Consider the following 16,336-nt stretch of genomic DNA (forward strand, 5'->3'; position numbering starts at 1 on the left):
AAAGTGGCAAGTTGTACCTGTCTCTGTTGTGGGACATGCATGCAGGGAACAAGGTCTACTTGTTCAACAGGAATACCAGCTCCTTCTACACATACCCTAAACCTGTTCTGGGTTTAGAGGGCACAGGGGAAGGAGAAGGAGGGAAAGTCCCATTGCACAAGCAGATCTCATTCCACACATGCAACAATTTAGCTGTATCTTGCCCTATGTACATGGTCACCAAAGCACAGCACTACTTTGGTGCAGAAATTTCTGAATCAATTATAATTTTCAGCATCTATTCTGACTTCCTAAATAATGAAGAATTGGAATTTCACTACAGAAACTTAAAGACAGATGTAATACAAAAAGAAAAAGCTCCAAGGATGTCTTCTCAGGGTATCTTTCAGGTATTTGCAGCCTGAATCATTTAGGGCTTTAATGTGAGCACATGAATTGGGCCCAGAAATCAACTGGCACCCAGTGCAGCTGTTTTAAAACAGGGGTTATATGAAATCTGAAGGGAACCCCAGACACCAATCTGGCTGCTGAGGTTTGGACCAATAGAAGGTCCTAAGTCATCTCTAAGGACAGCCCCGTGTAGTATGTATTACACTAATCCATGGGTAGGCAAGCTAAGGCCCAGGGGCCGGATCTGACCCAATCGCCTTCTAAATATGGCCCATGGATGGTCCAGGAATCAGTGTGTTTTTACATGTGTAGAATGTGTCCTTATATTTAAAATGCATCTCTGGGTTATTTGTGGGGCATAGGCATTCATTCATTTTTTTCCCTTCAAAATATAGTCTGGCCCCCCACAAGGTCTGAGGGATAGTGGACCAGCCCCCTGCTGAAAAAGTTTGCTGACCCCTGTGACTAATCCAATTTGAAAGTTGCCAGAGCATGGAATACATTGCCCAGGCCATCTCTGTCCAGCAGGGGCCACTGCTGACCAACCTTCTGGAGCTGAAAAAAATTCATTCCTAGCCACTGAGGCTACCTGAGTCTCCAGTGACTGTTGAATCCAACAACCCTCCAAAACTGTGAATCTGCCCCTTCCAGGTGAATGCAATCCCATCCCAGGCAGGCCCTTGCTCCGCTTCCTAGACATGAGAATTTGGGACACATCTATGTCTTTTCAGGATTCAGTTTATTGGTCTACATCCAACCCATCCCTGCTTCCAAGCGCTGGTCCAACACCTCAGCTGGTTCTCCTGATTCATTTGAAGCAGAGAGACAGAGCTGGGGATCATCTGCATATTGATGACACTTCACTCCAAATCTCATAGTGACAGCTCCCAGAGGCTTCCTATAGATGTTAAATAGCATGGGGGACACCACAGGACAACTCCAATGGCACTGAACACTAGCATTCTATAGCTACTTTATGGAAACAGCCCTGGAGGTAGGAGGGGAACCACTGACCTACAACCCCCTGAGATGCTCCAAAAGGATACCATGGTCAACAGTATCAAAAATCAATGAGGAGAATGAGCAGGGTCACACTCCCCCCTCCCAAATCTCCAAGGCAGTTTCAGTGCCGTGATTGAAGCTAAACTTGTCTGAAGCTGGACTGCTACCTTGTCCACTGGGCAATAGATGTTTAACACTTCTGGATCCAGGGAGGTCTTCCTGATCAGGGGGCATACCACCAACTCCTTCGTGGTAAATGGTACTGACAATAGCAAAATGAATTAAGATACTGAAGCGCATTATACACATTATGTAAATGTTTCACTTTAACTCCTAGAGCTGTTCAGGTTTCATCTTCTTCTATCTGTAACAACTACATTAACACCAGAACCCTACACATGTCCTCTCAGAAGTAAGCCCTGTTAAGTGAATCCAAAGTTAGTGTGAGTTGGACTACAGCCCACGAGGCTTTAAAAAATAATAATAATATTATTAAAAAATTAATATATTACAGATTTTAACCCCTGCGTTTTATGGTTTACCCTGTAGGAATGTTTAAACTATACAGCCATTCACCTCATAGCCATGCTTTGGATTAACAAAATAGATTGAGCTCCGGAGAAGCACTATGTGATGGCTCAAAGGATTATTTAAGAGCTTCCTATGCCCTTTGCCAGAGAATGGGGTCACATGACAAATTAAAAACAAGAAACAGAATTAAATTCCCTGTTTTAGAAAACTTTATCTCTTCATCGCCTAAATCTAAAATAAAAGTTATCTTGCCAGAAAATCCAGCCAAAGTCTCTTTTCCAACAAAATGTGATTGAGCTAAGTATCCTTTTCTTTTCAGATGATTTTTGACTGTTTGTTTCCTGGTCTTCATTTTTACTTCTATTTCAATCTTCTGGTGTGCATGCAGGTGAATCCACAAGACAATACTTCAGGTTTTGTTGTTTTTAGTTCAGGCTCGGAAGCAGACTTATTTGAGGTCCCATCAGGAAAATTCTAACACAGCATGGATTTTGCACAAATGATCTGTAAGTTGTCATATGCCAAAAAGTGGTCACTTTTTAAAGATCTTGGAGTGCAAAATACATGTGTGGTATTCTACAGTAGACACAAACACAAAAATCACAGTTGATTCTAATCCTGTTGCCATCAGTGCAATAGACTAGAATTATGTTGCATTGATGGCAACAGCATTAGAATTCTAGCACTTCACCTTCACTGAATTGGAGACCCTGGGCACAAAATACACAAACAATTTACAGTGGTACCTCGGGATGCGAACGGGATCCGTTCCAGAGCCCCGTTTGCATCCTGAATAGAACGTAAGACATGACGGTGCGACTGTGCATGCATGGGTTGCGTTTCGCCGCTTCTACACATGAAGTCATTTTGACCACCTGCGCATGCGCAAGCAGCGAAACCCGGAAGTAATATGCTCTGTTACTTCCGGGTCGCCGCAGAGCAAAACCCGAAAGCGCTCAACCTGAAGCGTATTTATCCCGAGGTATGACTGTATTTATTTTTTACTCCATTTAAAGTGAGCAGGTACAGCATGAAAGATTGCATTTCGCCTTGACAACACAACTCAACTCAGTGGATGGCTACTCAAGATGTCTAAAACATTAACTTCAAGTTTACAGTGGCAGCTTATTTAATAAAACAGAAAATACCACAGTGTATACGTCCTCAGCTGTGAGAGGACTACCAACATATGAACCAACTTTGACCCTGCACTCATCATCTGAGGCTGTTCTTCATGTGCCCCCTTCCATGAGAATTCTGGACAGTGGCAACACAAGAATGAGCCGTTTTCTGTTGTGACTCCCTTTGCAGAATGCTTTTCCCAAAGGGGCTCACCAGTGCCATCACTCTATATCTTTAGGGGCAAAACCTTTCCTCTGTAACCAGGCTTTTGGCCTTTAACTATCTGTAGCTTTTATAAGTGGGGGTGGCACTTGGTCTTGGACTTCTGATGCTTCTCTCCTGGCCTTACAAAACCCACCAGACTCTGCTGCCTGATCTGTCACAGATCAAGCACTTTCTAACTCTGGCCATGGCTGCACTCAGAGACCAGGCACTTTTAAAATCACAAGTTGGCTGCTCTAGCTGAAAGCTTAAGCAAGCAGTTTTCTTTTCTTTATTTAAGCAGTAGTTGAAAGAGCTGTCCAACTTTCCCTAGCTTGTCTCTCATAGGATCCTGCAGTTGCTACTGCAGTAGATGTCTCTGCTTGTAATACAACACTTGCAGTCCAGGATGATATTGAGCTGTTCATGTGCTAACAACCACAGAGGTTACAAAAGAACCAATTGTAATTGCACCTTACTTGCATTGCATCTTATTGTTGTTTCTCCATAACTTTGGTGAGAGAAAAGGAAAAAAGTAAGAGCTGCATGGCCTCAAACAAGACATATTATTGGCTGATATAGTTTGCTGTGGCTGAGAAAGTCTATTTAAGTTCCATTATTTTTTTTAGGGGTCAGGAGGCTGAGTTCTGTACCAAAAGTAAAAGCCTAAGATGCAAGGAAATGTTGCTACAAAATTTAAAGGCTATATAGTGCAGCCATTCTGTGATGAGCTTTTACTACTTGAACTCTTAGCAATCTTTTTAATTTAGGTTCTAATTACCTTTCTTCAAAGACTCCTAATAACATGGGAAAGACTGCTTAATGCTTGCATGTCTTGTCATCTTTTTCATCTAATTATCTTATACAAGTGCCATCTTGAGGTTTTACATCTGCTTAAAAAGGCTTTGGGTTCTAACTAGAAGCAGAGGAACAGTTGCAGTGAAATAGCCCCATACAATTAAGGCTTTAATTCTTACCAGCCTGTAATTTCATGTAGCTGACAGCTGAAGCTAAGCAAAAAATCTGTTTCAGTTTAACAGAATGTCTGGAAAGGAGAGATTGATCTAAAAATCTCCCCTTCATAAATGTGAGCTGGTTCCCTACTAATGGATTGGAATAATCCTTGATATCTCCAGTTGCTCAGCAATTGAACAGAGGAAGCTAGGGTCATTTTTCTTTCAAACGGATATTCTCTGCTGGCTTTGAAGAATGCATTATGAATACAAGGAATGTGAATGGAATTAGTGAATATTATTACTCAAGCAGATAATTATATAGATGTGCTTTGGAACAGCAAAATATCATTGCTCTTCAACACAGATAGTGTTACAAAGGAAGAAGAAAAATGTTATTAGCTTTACAAAAATGGAGATGGTCTTCAATGGAATGCTGCTGCTAATTTTGCATGGCTTATAGTACATCAAGCCCAATACATCAAGTTCATCCACATTATAGAAATGTGCAGACTGGAAGGTTTAATTTGTGGCTGCTACTGCAGTTTTAAAGCATTCACTGTTTATGATAACAAACAAGAATTTAAGTGGAAAAGAATGACCGAGCATACATAAAATATTCTGAATGATACAACCCTACATTTCTTTCCTCTTTTTTGTAGGGAAAAGGTCCACTACACATGTTACATATTTTTCCTAGTATAACTAAGATGCTTTCTGTCTAGAAGCATCAAAGGCCTGTATCACACAGACTCATGTGGCTGCAGCTCCCTGTTGGTACACATGGTGGCAAACCTGAATATGCTGCCAAGAACTGTGTAAAATTGCCCTGAGTCTAGGCATATTATGACTTTCACAGAAGACACATTCACTGTTATTGCAACATAAAAACCCAGCCACATTCAGCATTCAGTATTGGCCTTAATACCACACTATTTATGGGAAATGATAACTTCCATTCAATTACTATCTTGCAGTTTTGTGTATTGAACAGTTTTTCTTTCAGGAATATTTCTAAACACACATACACACACACACACACACACACCACCAGACCTTCATCTAATAAGATCAATGCAATGCTGTCCATTGGGCTTTATATAAGATGAATATGAAATTATATATCCTAATTTACCCTAATCATCTGAGGAATGTTCAAAACATAGTGTACTCAAAAATCTGCATTAAAAGAAGTAAAATGTCAAGTGCACTATTTAACCAAAGGAAGGGGTAAATAATGATAATAATGATGATAATTACTAGAGTTGAAGCAGGGGTATGAGATATGGTTTCTAAATTGTTCGTGCTCTCTAGTCTGTCTATTATAGGTTCAAGTTCTATAGTGTGTTAATGGTAACTTTCGGAATGAAAAAAAACCATCCTTGATTATTGGGCTTGGCAAAGTCAACGGGTAAAATAAGGTACTCGTCATATCATAGTACATGGACTTTAGATGTGGAAACTGATCTCTCCCAATCACAGCTCAAGGGTGACTGGAGATGCTGTGAATGCCAAAATGGAATTTTGGAATGTCATGGTGGACAAGGCTGTCAGTGCCTTTTGGCCACAGAAGGTAAAACTGCGACCTCTATGTTTAGAACAACAGCCTACCCCTAACTACAGATTAACACCAAATCTTAGATAGAACTTTTAGTCCCTTCATGTGACCTGAAATCTCTTTCAGGCCACTCTGGATAAACAAAAGGCGGTGCCAGATGGACAACTGGTCTTATGTAGCACTGCAATTATTGTACTGTATACAATTTCTATGTATTTCCCTATACCCAAGACTCCCATTACAGAAGAAATGTAGATTAATCACTACTTGGTATTTTTTGTGTGTCTGTTTATAAAACTTTACTTCCTCCAGGCATAAATATCTAGGTAATCATATGATCTTCATCTCCACTGAAGCAAGCTGAAGGCTTTCAGACTCTTCTTTTAAAACTGTCTCAGCCTGAGGGCCTACTGATTAGTTTCTTATATTCTGAAACTTAAAACCCTGGCAGTCACTCATGTTTATTATATAGAAAGATATTACAACTAACATAATGCCTCAGCTTTCCTGATGGCATGTAAAGCATACAAATCTACATCATATCTCATGCGGACAGTTTATTATTGAGCTATTCATGATACGTTTTCTTAGATTTAAGTTTAAATACATGTCATTAATTTAATGATGGTTGACTTATTTATGTTGTTTGATTTGAATTGTATGGCTTCTTTTTTGGAAACCATCTTATGAGGGCCATAAATGGTGGCTTACCTTAAAGAAAGAATTATAACATAGGAAAACTGAATTAGCAGTTGTTTCATTTAGTCTACAGGATTTTTAAATTTTTTGAACAATGTGGGGACTTGGACAATAGGCATCAGGAATGATCTGTGTTCTCAGAATTCATTCTAACATTTGTTAATACTTCTGTTTTCCCAATACACCTAGTTCTGTTCATCTATTTGTAGATCACTATAATCAGTCATTTCCAGATTGGCCCCAGGAAATAAGAAATACTCTTCTTACAAACAGTGATACTCTTTCTTTTCTTTTTAAAAAGCAATTTATATTGATAAACTAGCATTTTAGACTCTTTTTTTATATATCTGTCAATAAGGCAACAAGAGAGATGGAAAAGACTAGTAAGTATATTGCCATGCCATGTTTCATCTACTGGCTGTTACTCTCAGTGTTTAATCTTTTTATTTTAGCAGTACTCTCTGTTGGCCAAAAGAGAGTGAGTAACAGATTGGAAGCTGCCATTGCATGGTACTATATATGTCCTTGACTGTGTAAATTATTTGAATATGGCAGTTTCCAGTGCTCTCTTTCTATCTTCAGGCAGAGAAAGAAAGATGAGGCTGAGACAAAGCCAACAGTTGCCATAATATAGCTTTTCTTTTCTTTTATAATTGGCTGTGAAAGCATAGTAATGACCGAGGCCCAAGAAGATGGCTATTTTCCTCTACCAATAAACCCCCTCCCGCTTTATTAAGTCTTTAATTAAAAATAAATACAACCAAAGCACTGCTCTTTTTGCAACACAGGGCTGTGTGTATCTCAGAAGTGTGTGTGTACTCAGAGTACTGTGTGTGTACTCAGAAGTAAACCTAATTGCATTCAATGGGACCTGCTCCTGGGTATGTATAGGATTGCAGCCACATTTGACCAAACTGTCATTATCCAAAGGTAGATATTACAGAAGAAGATACATTAATTATGAAAAAAGGGTAATTTAAGAATGAAGGACTTGGGTAATCACCTTCTATAATGTAGACACACTCTCTCTCAGGAGGATATTTGTTGGGATAATTGGGAGAAGTGAAGATGCCTCCTTCTGGGTATTTTGTCCACGTTCCACACTGTACTGTCTTTTGTCCTTCTGACGTGGTTTGCTTTTCTAGGGGGGAAAAGATTACAACAATGATAGCAGATGTAGCTTACACCTTAGTTCTGGTTTTTTTATATATATATAAAAATACCATGGGTCCTATTACCATCTTGTTCATTTTTTAGTCTATGGCAGTTTTCCACCACAGCCGCAGATGCATATGCTTAGAAACTCATCTGTCAAATATATGTACCATAGGATCTCCCTTCACAAGAATTACACAGGCAGGTGGGAGAGGAAGCATTCTAGAACCCAAGGCTCTGGTGAAGGTTACAATGGGCACAATATTGTTGCATGCCGCCCCAATCTCCGAGCAGTGCAAGATTCCAGGGGTTCCAGGTGCTTACCCAGAATTTGTGTTTCCTTCAGAATGAGTCACAGTGGAGACTGTGGTGTCTTTATAATATATGGTTTATATACATATATACAATCTGAACCTATGATGGAGGGCTTCACAGCATTAACACCCCAAAAGGGTCTTGTTTCTCCCATAGCCATAGCTTTGGATTCAAACAATTCTCTGACTCTTTATTCAGCTTGCTGCTTTTCTTCTAGCCCACATCACTCCAAACCCTCTGCCTTCAGCTCTAGCCTTGTCTTTCTAAGTATTCGTGAGTTGAGAGTGGGCCCCCTACCCATTCATTTGCCATCTGGCACACAAGCCCTTTCCTCTGTTCCTCTTAATGGCCCATCAACCAGACCAAACACCTCATCAGGAAGCTAGCCTGGCTTATATTTTAATACTTATTGGATCCAGGGGTTAGAAGGGTCTAAGCATAATGCCCCCCCCAAAAAAAAATCATAACAATACATTTAAAGAAGAGGGAAAGAATTGCATGGAGATTCTTACTCCCTTTCCTATATTCCATCTCACAAAATACATCCTTTGCATAGAAGCCGTGCTCCAGAGTTGCTGCCTATAATGGTGAAAATGAACTCATTAGATAGACAGGGAGACTTTTCCATAGACAGCAATGGATACTGGAATAACAGAGTATTTCAACTATTCATTCATTTTTCTTTGTGTTTAACAAAATGTAATTACTGTTTGATTGTAAAAAAAAAAAAGCCTCTAAGTTTACAAAAATATAAAATTAAAAGAAGAAGTAATTGTGCAAAAGTAATTGTGCCCCAATTTCTTAGGCTGGATTGGGAGGGACTGTGAGACTTACTGATTTTCAAGCTGCATAGGCAGATGGCTACATTTATGAAGAAGATCTTCTATTAATCTGTCCTGAGTTGCTTTTTCCTCTCTGTTATGTATTCAGTGGCCTGTGTTTGCCTGAGCCTGAGCCTGGACTAAGGATTCAGAGCCCCTGAATACATGATATGCCTCTGCATTGGCCCTTAAACTGTGAGTCATGATTCGCAGCTTGGGAGTTTAGACAGCCAATCACGTGGCCCAGGCCTTCAGAAATGTATACAAGCAGTTGCTTTGCCCCTGTGGTTCAGTTCTGTTAGTTCGATAACGGTTCTTGCTGTTATCGCTGTGTACTTCACTCTCTCTCTACGTAACTCAGTTTATCCCTTCAGGGCAACAGGGACTACCACATCTAAAAGGCACAGGATGATGGTAGCATGATATGTTTGTGTGTAATGGTACTTGTGAAAGAGTTATATTGGAATGCTGCAATAAGTAGATGCATAAGAAAGTAAAAGAGTTTTGGTTAGACTTGGGGCTTTGTGCATCCTTGCAACTGCTCACATTGGGTAGAAATCCTGTTAGACAGGAACATTTCTGTATCGTACAACCGTTAGACTAGGGCCTGAGAAACTAGGATTCAGATTCCCACTCAGACAAGAAACTCATTTGGGTGACCATGGGCCAATCATTGCCTCTCAGCCTATCCTACCTCACAGAAGCATTGTGAGGATAAAATGGGGAAAGGGAGACCCACAAATACCACCATTGTTTTTTCAAGCGAAGTGGGATACAAATGAATAAAATGGGAGAGTGGAGATGAAAGGGTAGTGTTTTAGTTTGAAAAATTTAAGATAACATTTTAGTTTCCTGTTGATTATGTTACTTTGCACGGATACTTTATATTTAACTTTCTTCAGTAATGTTTTGTTCTGGATTGTTTTATTTGATGTTTTAATGTGTTGTAAACTGCTTTGAGATTTTTCTTCTTCTTAAAAGTATAAAGCACTATAGAAATGAAACAAATAACAACAGTAATAATTTAAGAATAATCACTAATTACAAGTATTTTTAGAGAGCTCTCAGAAAAATCTCCCGCATTCCCTACCACCACCTGAAAATTCTAAATGGGCAAACAGTGTTGGATACACTATATTAGATTGATATAAGATTGGACTACAATGGACTGTTATTTTTTTATTATACTTGACTATGAATAGATTTAAATTTAAAGAACACTCTCTGTTCTTGTGGAAATGCTGAATTTGTATTTCCAAGTCAGACAAGAACTCTCATGGATGTAATACTCACTTTATATTTGAGGTGGACAATACAAGCCTTCCAGGTTACAAGCCAGGAAACATGAATTTTAGTGACATCATAAGTTGTACCTTGTACTTGGGGACAGGGCTCCGTTGCTTTCTGCATTTTCCAGATCTGTGATTCACTGATTTTATAAATGTAGCCACCACAGGTTTACTTTGCCCAGGTATTTTATGGCTATCAGCTAATCATTTCCTTTTCCTTTCCTTTCTTAAAAGGTGCTCTTGTTTCTTCCTGTGTCCTGGGCTTTCCTTACTTCAGACCAGCATTAAATAATCTGATCAGTATGGCCACTATCCATACTATCTGTAAATAAGGAATCTTGTTTACTATGTTTTTAATTATTATTTAAGCCTTAAGTAGGCCTAAGTTTTTTTTGTTTTTGTTTTGAAGTTCCATAATCATTTTTAGTTGTCAAGGATGCAAATATTAAAAGAAAATCACTAAGCTGAATAAAAACATAAACATAAACCCAGTTTACGCCTTAAAGGCTTGAATAATTTAAAATACTCTAGATAATGGAAATATTCTCCATAAAAAACATACCTGCTCCTTTTTTTGTTGCCCCAGCCCAGTGTAGGATGATAAAACTTGCTACAACTGAAAAAATAAAGAAATATATTAGTTATAATAATAGATTTGTAACAGCAATCAAAAGAGCTACAGCATTTCACAAATAATAAACAAAGAAGGAGCAATTTCTGTATATCTATCTTGTAGTTGTGCTTGGCTATGTAATCTGATTTTTGGATATGAACCGTGTTTAAGATCAAAAGACACATTGGTGACAGGAACACAATTTAATACTCTTTGATTGAACTGGGTATTAATTTAGATAGAAGTTCCACATAGTTGTATGCACACTAGAAACCATTACTATTAGATCTGACATTCCACTTGCTACAAGGACACTTAATAATTGACTGAATTACCGTATTTTTCGCTCTATAAGATGCACCTGACCACAAGACGCACCTAGTTTTTGGAGGAGGAAAACAAGAAAAAAATTATTCTGAATCTCAGAAGCCAGAACAGCAAGAGGGATCACTGCACAGTGAAAGCAGCAATCCCTCTTGCTGTTCTGGCTTCTGTGATAGCTGCGCAGCCTGCATTTGCTCCATAAGACACACACACATTTCCCCATACTTTTTAGGAGGGAAAAGGTGAGTCTTATAGAGCAAAAAATACGGTATCTTATTTGGTCTACTTAAGCCAAACCAAGTTATTAGCATCTGTTTGGTTCACAAACAGGTGAACTGGTGAACTGGTATACTACAGTAAATTCTCCAGTGACCTCTGTCTTTCATTATAATTTAATAAATAATATGGTTTTGTCAACATGGTCTATTCTTGGTCTTTTTTGTAATTGGCCTGTCCACAGGGGAGGCTCCTCTGTTGGGCAAAGTGGCACATAACCCTTCCAAGTGCCCCCCCAAAATCTCCAGAGCCATAGTCCAGTCTTTCTCTTGTCACCCACAGTCATTATTAATACATTTCCACTGACTGAGGGGCTTCTTACATGCTTCTTAAATGCTTCTTCTCTGCTTAGGCAATCACTACTAGCTGGTCACACCCCTGTAACAAGCAATTCTGTCCCAAAGAAATGGCTTGGGTAGGATGGTGGATTGTATTCCTGCCTTATTTCCTATGAGTGCTCAGGCCCTGTCCCTCCCAGCCCACTCCTTTCTTTCAATCTTTCCTCCCCACAGCCTTTTCACTCCCATCCTGACTCAAAAATCAGTTAAAGCTGAAAAGCGCATTTCAGTCTCTTTTCATGTTGTCCTGTGTTATGTATAGCGTCTGTATGTTGACATGTATATTCTTGGGAAAATATTAACCTGACATCTACTTTTAACAATGTTTTAAATTGCACATTAATGATGTTTTGATTTTAATGCACATTTTTAGCTGTTGTGTTTTGCTTGTGAGAAATCCAGAGAACTCCTGTTTGGGGAAGTGATGTAAACACAGTCAATAAATCAACTCTGTTTACCTTGGAGTAAACTCGATTGAATGTAACAGGACTTATTTCAGAGTAAACATGGTTAGGATTGCACCCTAAGGCAGCCACCAAAACCCATAGAACTGACTTGTTCATGTTGCTACCTGCCCATGACCAACTTTTCTGGGTTGAACCAATTCATTATTCTCCTCTTACATATTCTATCCTCACAAACCTGAGACATAGGCTGACAGTGAATAGCCCAATTTCACCCAGGGAGCTTCATAGATGAGGGATGACTTTAACCCTGGTCTCCTGCACCCTTAGTCCATTTAAAAGCCCTCCATAATCTGGAAAGAAGGCATAGAAGTGAAAAAAATTGGAGTAGGGGGGAACCTTTTTCCATAATGCCGAAAATTTAGAAAGGACCTTGTTAACAGTTCTATGTGGCCCCTGTAAGACTAACCTGAGGATTCAGCCCTATCTGGTAGCCATCCCCAGATAATTTAGTGCTGCTGACTTCTGAGTAGTGTGTGGTTATTGTGACATTAACCCACACTAGAAATTGTGACAGCAGGAAACCCTTCTAAAACAAGTGTTAAACACTTTTCAGTTTAGTTAGGTATTAAGGACTTATACAACTGCAATCCTTTTGTGTCTACACCTTTGCAAGGTAGGAGGATGGGAAGAAAACCAGAACAACTTGTCTCTGCCCATGTGACCTCCTTTGTCTCGCTCATGTGACCATATTGGCCCCACCTACATGAGCTCCTTGGCCCCAGCATGCTCCACCAGGTTCAGTAGCTAACTCTACTACTGCTCAGTTCTCAAAAAGTTTGTTGTGTTGCGTCTGGTGTTTTGTAAGTGCCGTTGGAACTATTTTGGTAGCTCGCTTTGTACCTCGGCTAATAAGCGAGAGATAATTTGTGGAGTGTGCCAGTAATATAACTGACTAGACTAAAACATGGACCACAGGAAATCAGTTGTTTTCTGTTAATTAAATATTGTTAGAAGCCTGCTTAACTTGTGGTATTGTGAGCTTAGACGTGTGAATAAGGCCAAGCTGGTTTCCATCCAGTCCTCAAAGCATGCCTCCAGCAGAAATCCTGTTTAGTGGGGTTTGTACTGGCAGAGCACTTTGGGATCAGAAGCTGACTCAGCAGAGAAAATACTTTGAGATAATGAGGACTTAATAAGAAGGAAGAGCATAACCACCATTTCTGTAGGCCGCAGCATCTGCTGCTGTTACTCCATACATTCAGTTTACTGAATATCATTTGCATGAGCAATTTGCAAATGATACTTGGAAGTTTTTGTTTCTTATATAAATCCTGCATGATTGTCAACATACTTTTTCTTCAGAGATGGATTGCTGCAATGCATGAGGCTCAGTAAGCCTTCAGAGCTGTTACCATTTGAAACATGAGCACAATGAAGTTACCCATTTACTCATGTGTATTTTATGTGCAAAGAAATAATAAATTGATTCTGTGCTTATTGAAGGCACTACACAGTATGTCTTTTCTAGATAAGGGTTCACATATTTGTGAATCAGTGCAGCTGCAGTTTGAGGGCTTGAAAAATTGGTCACTCTACGGTGCATTTAGCACATTTAGTTCTCCACAATCCCTATTACAAGCAAGGTGGTAATCATGTGATGGCGTAGTTAATTGTTGTTATATTTGATGAACAAAGACTAGGAGATGTACTTGTTTCTTCAAGGTCATCCAATGAGCAAATTTAACAAAGCCTCCATCAGTCAGGCCATATCAATTCTACTGTCTCCAAGCTAGTGGACATTTGGATAAAATGAGAAGAAACTACTGAAGATACACATTATCCTGAGCACTCATTCATCCTTTGTGGGTACCAAGAAACATTGCTAGACATGCTTTAGGAAGAATCAAACTTGGGTTTAAATAAATCAGATAAAATATTAATTGTACCTGCCCTGCTCATACAGACACACTAGTTTCTAGAGTCTTGATGGAGCACCTTTCCATCCTTTCTTCCATCTCTGCACTGTTCCAGTCAAGATGCATGTGTGCCCATACGCTGCTAGAGCCCAAAACCTTTATCTTAAGATACACATATCTTAGACCAGAGAAACTATATTTCACATTTGTCACATGGATGCCACTAACAATGATGACTTCGATCTTAAGATAAATTAACTTACTGAACATCACAGAAAGAAAGTTTTTCATTGCCTCTTCTCCCCTGCAGCCACCTGCAATCCACTCCCCATAAAAAACCCCTCTCTGCAGGGTTGGGGGCCCTTTCTGAATAATATTGGGGCATCAGCTATATTAGCAGTTCAAAATATAGTCACACCTCATTTTACGCAGTGTGGGGTTGTCCTACGGGTGCCAATTTAAAAGCAGTACTGTGATTTTCATAACGATTCAGCAGAAACAAGAGAGCTTATATATATTCTCTGTCTGTCTGTCTGTCTGTCTCTCACACACATACACAGATGAGCATGTCCGTCCCTGTCCCCCCGTCCCCCCCCCAAAAAAAATACTTAGATGAATAGTGTTTGACAGAGGAATGCTCAGCCTGGAAAAGTCTCACACAGGAGTTGAAACCTTATACATAGTTTCAAGACAACATTTGGAGATGTCACACTAAAGAAACAGTCAGTGCACTGGCTACAAGGAGACCTGAACTCAGGCCTCTGTTCATTCACAAAGCTCACTTGGTGATCTTGGACCTGAGTTCCTTGGAGGCAGGGCAGGATAAAAAATGTAATTAATAAATATTAACAGCTTGGCAGTTTCACATACCTCGTCCAACCAACTTCAGACTATGCCTTGAAACTGCATCCTAAATGGCTGCAGAGGTGAGAAGGATGTCAGGGGACTATGTAGCCAATAAGTGTCCATGATGTCACTCCGAATTGCAGTGGTCCTGCTAGATGGCGAAGACTGTGCTCATTTAGTAGCGCTCTCTCTCTCTCTCTCTCTATATATATATATATAGTTTGCCTTTTGATATAATGTGTGGCATCCTTGAAAGAGAAGCACTGCCTTCAGGTGGCATAGCTGGATTCTATGCCACAAAGGTTAGTTAGCACTCTAGGACAACCTAGCAGCAAGGCCAATTCATAACTCTGTAAGACATGGGCAAAACTCTTCATTTAGCCGATGTGTAATTTCAAGCACATATCTTTTGCTGCCTTGGAGTCCCAAAACACTTTTTAGAAATTCTGTGGCATAGGAATTGCTTCATGGCATTTTAGAAATGCAGAGACCGGGACTCATAAAACTTATGTGACCAGCTGGAGGCCACAGAACAAGGGGAGGGGTAAAATAGGGACTATATTCCAGTTGCATTGTTCTAATAGCTGAAAACATTTGTTCCAGCATGCCTGACATAACTCCAAAGAGGTCAGAATGGAATGCATATGCCAAGTTACTCAAAAAGTTTTACATGATTTCTAATAATATAGGAAAATGAAGGCATAATTCTTAGCAGTGTGCAAAACATTTTCATTTCCCTAAGCAACACTTTTTGTTCATGTGCAGCCAGTGATGTTTCAAAAATTCCAGAAAAGTAAGGAACAGTGCTGTTCTTGGAAGAAGATATTTGGAAGAATGCATTGTGAATTGGTGGCTTTAAAGTCAATGTTAACAGAGAGAGAGTGTGTGCAAAGCCATATAATACAAATGCATTATGTCCTGTGCCCTCTCATGCATGCTTAACACCATTCATTAACGTGAATTGGGATGGATACCTCAATTCTAATTGCAGTTAGTCACCATTCATTTTAATAGACTTCCACATAAAATACCAATGACTGAGTCCTGAGTTTAACTACATCAGATGTTGTGGCCTTGCACCCTGATCCAAAAACTCATGAACTTGGTCATTAAGTCTGCATGGAATCACAACCTCAGTTAGTTCTAGAAGTCAACTCCTGAAAATTATAAAACTGAAGGGTATCATACAGTTATTTCCACCCACATCTGAAAAATGGGCATAATGGTGATTTACTGTTGCAGGCACAATAAAAGGAACACTCACATCCTACTAAATTTAATGGCAGAATTTTCTTTGATTCTAATCAAATGGAGCTAGATAGCACAAACCCACTTGCACATTAAAAAGTACTGTAGATGTTATGCATTCCTATTAGCTACTAGGCAACTGAACGCTAACAACTTGGCTGTGGTTATACATAACTGATTTTTTAAACTAATTCCATTCACATGATTAGAAATGTACTAATACAAAATCTATCTTCCCTTATTTTGATTACTTTTTCTATGGCCTCCATCAAAAAGGCAAGCTGTGCAGCAAATGGGGAAAGGGACAGTCTGCTATCTTGACACAGAAGTCC

At 39.4% G+C, this 16,336-nt stretch overlaps 1 protein-coding gene across 3 annotated transcripts in view; it reads right to left on the reverse strand.

The window, feature by feature from the left end:
- The window catches only part of NETO1 (neuropilin and tolloid like 1), a 102,669-nt gene that overhangs the window by 81,781 nt on the left and 4,552 nt on the right, over window positions 1-16,336 (reverse strand). For all 3 annotated transcript variants that reach the window (XR_013988766.1, XM_081014211.1, XM_081014212.1), the window contains exons 2-3: window positions 10,599-10,652; window positions 7,460-7,597 (exon numbers count right to left, since the gene is read on the reverse strand). Coding sequence is in view for 2 of the 3 variants with exons in the window: in XM_081014211.1 (XP_080870337.1) it covers window positions 7,460-7,597; window positions 10,599-10,652 (192 nt within the window). In the remaining variant the exon portion in view is untranslated. The remainder of the gene's footprint in view (window positions 1-7,459; window positions 7,598-10,598; window positions 10,653-16,336) is intronic.

The sequence above is a fragment of the Podarcis pityusensis genome (assembly GCF_964106645.2).
Source record: "Podarcis pityusensis genome assembly, chromosome: 7".
Classification (NCBI taxonomy): domain Eukaryota; kingdom Metazoa; phylum Chordata; class Lepidosauria; order Squamata; family Lacertidae; genus Podarcis; species Podarcis pityusensis.